General features: G+C 33.0%; 1 protein-coding gene across 1 annotated transcript in view; it reads left to right on the top strand.

The window, feature by feature from the left end:
- Positions 1-2852, top strand: part of LOC106869700 (uncharacterized) — a 29881-nt gene that overhangs the window by 25568 nt on the left and 1461 nt on the right. Inside the window, exons 9-10 of the mRNA XM_014915541.2 lie at positions 553-683; positions 1679-1814. Of these exons, the coding sequence (XP_014771027.1) occupies positions 553-683; positions 1679-1814 (267 nt within the window). The remainder of the gene's footprint in view (positions 1-552; positions 684-1678; positions 1815-2852) is intronic.

Below are 2852 nucleotides of genomic sequence, written 5' to 3' on the forward strand. Positions count from 1 at the left end.
AAAGGGAGACTAGTTGATATCATCGCAATACCATAGCTTCAATGAAAGCGGCCATTTTCCAGGTGATATGCAAAATCAATAAGAACTGTTTAGTGCAGGAATGTCAATGATTCCAGTCCTGCATTGAAGCAATCACCGAAACTGAAGATGGATTCATAGAAAAAATTTATTTAAAAATTCATCGAAAACAATGCGCACAATCTTTTTTATTAGAATACGTTTGGTTTTTTTGCTACATTAGATTTGTTTCATTAGTATACCAAATATGTCTTCAAGTGCCTCTAGCGCCCTGTATTTTCTGATAAATTCCATACTTTTTTTTTTTTTTTTAGTATGTCATACCATTTCCAAAATTTCAAACTTGGATTATATTTAAAGAACAAACAAAAATTTCATAATTCCATTATAAATATGTTCATCCTATTAAATTTACATTGCTCTATCTCTCGTATCAATAAAATATTGTTGTCGTTGTTTTTAGAGCCATTTCCTGTTCTGAAACATCTTTGGAAACTAAAATGAAACTTCAAAATGTTATTTTTACTTTTTCAGACTTTTGAAAGATGGAATTGGAAAACTGACCGACTTTAATTGTCCAGAAAACTTTATCAAAATAATTCAGAACAACAGCTATTATATTATGTCTGACAAATGTAGATCTATCAACAATATTGGTTCATCTGGTAAAAAATCACTTCGAAATATCTCCCTCATTTCCTTGTTGTTTAAGAATTTTTTCTATTAGCTAAAAGTTATTAGCAAAAAAAAAAGTGACATACGCATCAATTAACCCCATCCCCATAAAGTTACTAGCTTCGTGCCTAAATCGGAAACTATGCGCAAAATTTATGCAAAGTTTGTTCTCAAGCTACTCTGTGATGAACATCCTGGTAACCAACTACATGACAGAGATGGGCATCAAAATTGTCCCTCGCCCTTCCTACAATTTAGGCTTTGCTTCTTCTAGCTTTTAGTTATTCCCCAAGCTGAACGAAAACCTTAGAGGTAATTGTTTTGAAAGTGAAGGAAGCTGTGTCAAGGGTCCTGGCTATCTTCACTTTAGAGGAACTCTATGGGGTGTTCACAAAGTGACTGGAGCATAACGAAACCATTTCGTGAGGCAATTGGAGTAGTTAAAGTTTGAGCCATGTTTGTTCTATTTAATGGTTAAATGGTTAAGAATGCCGCCAGGATTTCTTCTAAATACCCTGTGAGCCGAATTCACGTTGGATTATATCTGCGTTAATTGACTTAATCGTTGAGAACCCTACCACTCATCTCCACGGTAAAGTTGCATGAAATAACCGCAATCTACGAACCCCCAGAAAACCGTTAAATATCTTTAAAATTGCTTGTTCACTCTAATATATAAATATGTAGAGGTGTGTATTTGTGTTTACAATCTCTGGCTGTTGATTTTTCTGCTTTTCAAATCAACAATCTATACTTAGAACTTATTGATCAACCCAGAGATCTAGTAACACACGTTATTGCAAATACTACCTCTCGAACATAATGTTGCAATGTTGAGTAAATGCTAAGATTTTAAAATCAGAGAATTGTTGTCCACACATACTCATGCACAAGAACACTCAAAAAAGACATACATTTTATAACTAGGCGCATAAATACTTATAGCTAATTCTTTAAATAACTGCTTATGCATTTTATATTTCAGTTAATATTTTCCGGTGGATACCAATGGGTGACGGTTGTATGGAGAAGGATATCGGTGAATTTCAGAAATGTACATCGAAATTAAGTTTTACGGCGGGTAAACTTAGCCTAAGAAATCAGATCGAATTGATGTGCAAGTAATTTGACATTTTATTAAATATAACTTCTTAATCTAATTATTCACTGCCTTATAATTTATAAAATCCTGTACCTGTGTTGGAAATCAGTTAGAATATGTTAAACAAAGAATAAGATTGGTATAAGGTTGACTAGAGTATTTAAACATTAGAGATTTGTTTACTTCTTTACAGTAAACATGGTAAACTACGTATTTGCTTCAAATTTTTGCGTAAGGCCAGCAATTTCGAGGGTGCTACCAGAATCGTTAGCTTGCCGGGGAAAATGCATTGCGGCATTCCATCCGTTTTTACGTTCTGAGTTCAAATTCTGCCGAGAACCACTTTAGTTTTCATCCTTTCTATAAATTATGTAACAGTTGAGCACTTACGTCGATGTAATGGACATACCCACCTCCCAAGAAATAGCTGGTCTTGTGGTTAGGGCAACACCGCTTGGTACATATATATATATATCATATATGCATAAAACTAAGAAGCAAATTATGTGAAACACGGACACAAACTATTTACATACATACATACATGCATACATATATACATGCATACATACATGCATGCATACATACATACATGCATACATACATACATACATACATACATGCATACATACATGCATGCATACATACATCCATACATACATACATGCATACATATATACATGCATACATACATGCATGCACACATACATACATGCATGCATACATACATACATACATACATATATACATGCATACATACATGCATGCATACATACATGCATGCATACATACATACATACATACATACATACATACATACATACATACATACATATAGTAGAATAAGAGATAGGAAGGCTTTGGTACAATATTAAATGTTTGATAAAATGATTAGAAATGGTTTTTCTGACAGTTTTTTCACTTTGATAATTAGATATTTACAAAAGATGATTCTGATCGGAGTTTCTTGCTTGAAGGCGGTATTCAAACTGATAATTTAGAGTCTATTTTTTTACTTAAATTGGGGGTATTTGATTACAAGCACAAACATATACAA

Source organism: Octopus bimaculoides, chromosome 13 (assembly GCF_001194135.2).
Source record: "Octopus bimaculoides isolate UCB-OBI-ISO-001 chromosome 13, ASM119413v2, whole genome shotgun sequence".
In the NCBI taxonomy this organism is placed as follows: Eukaryota; Metazoa; Mollusca; class Cephalopoda; order Octopoda; family Octopodidae; genus Octopus; species Octopus bimaculoides.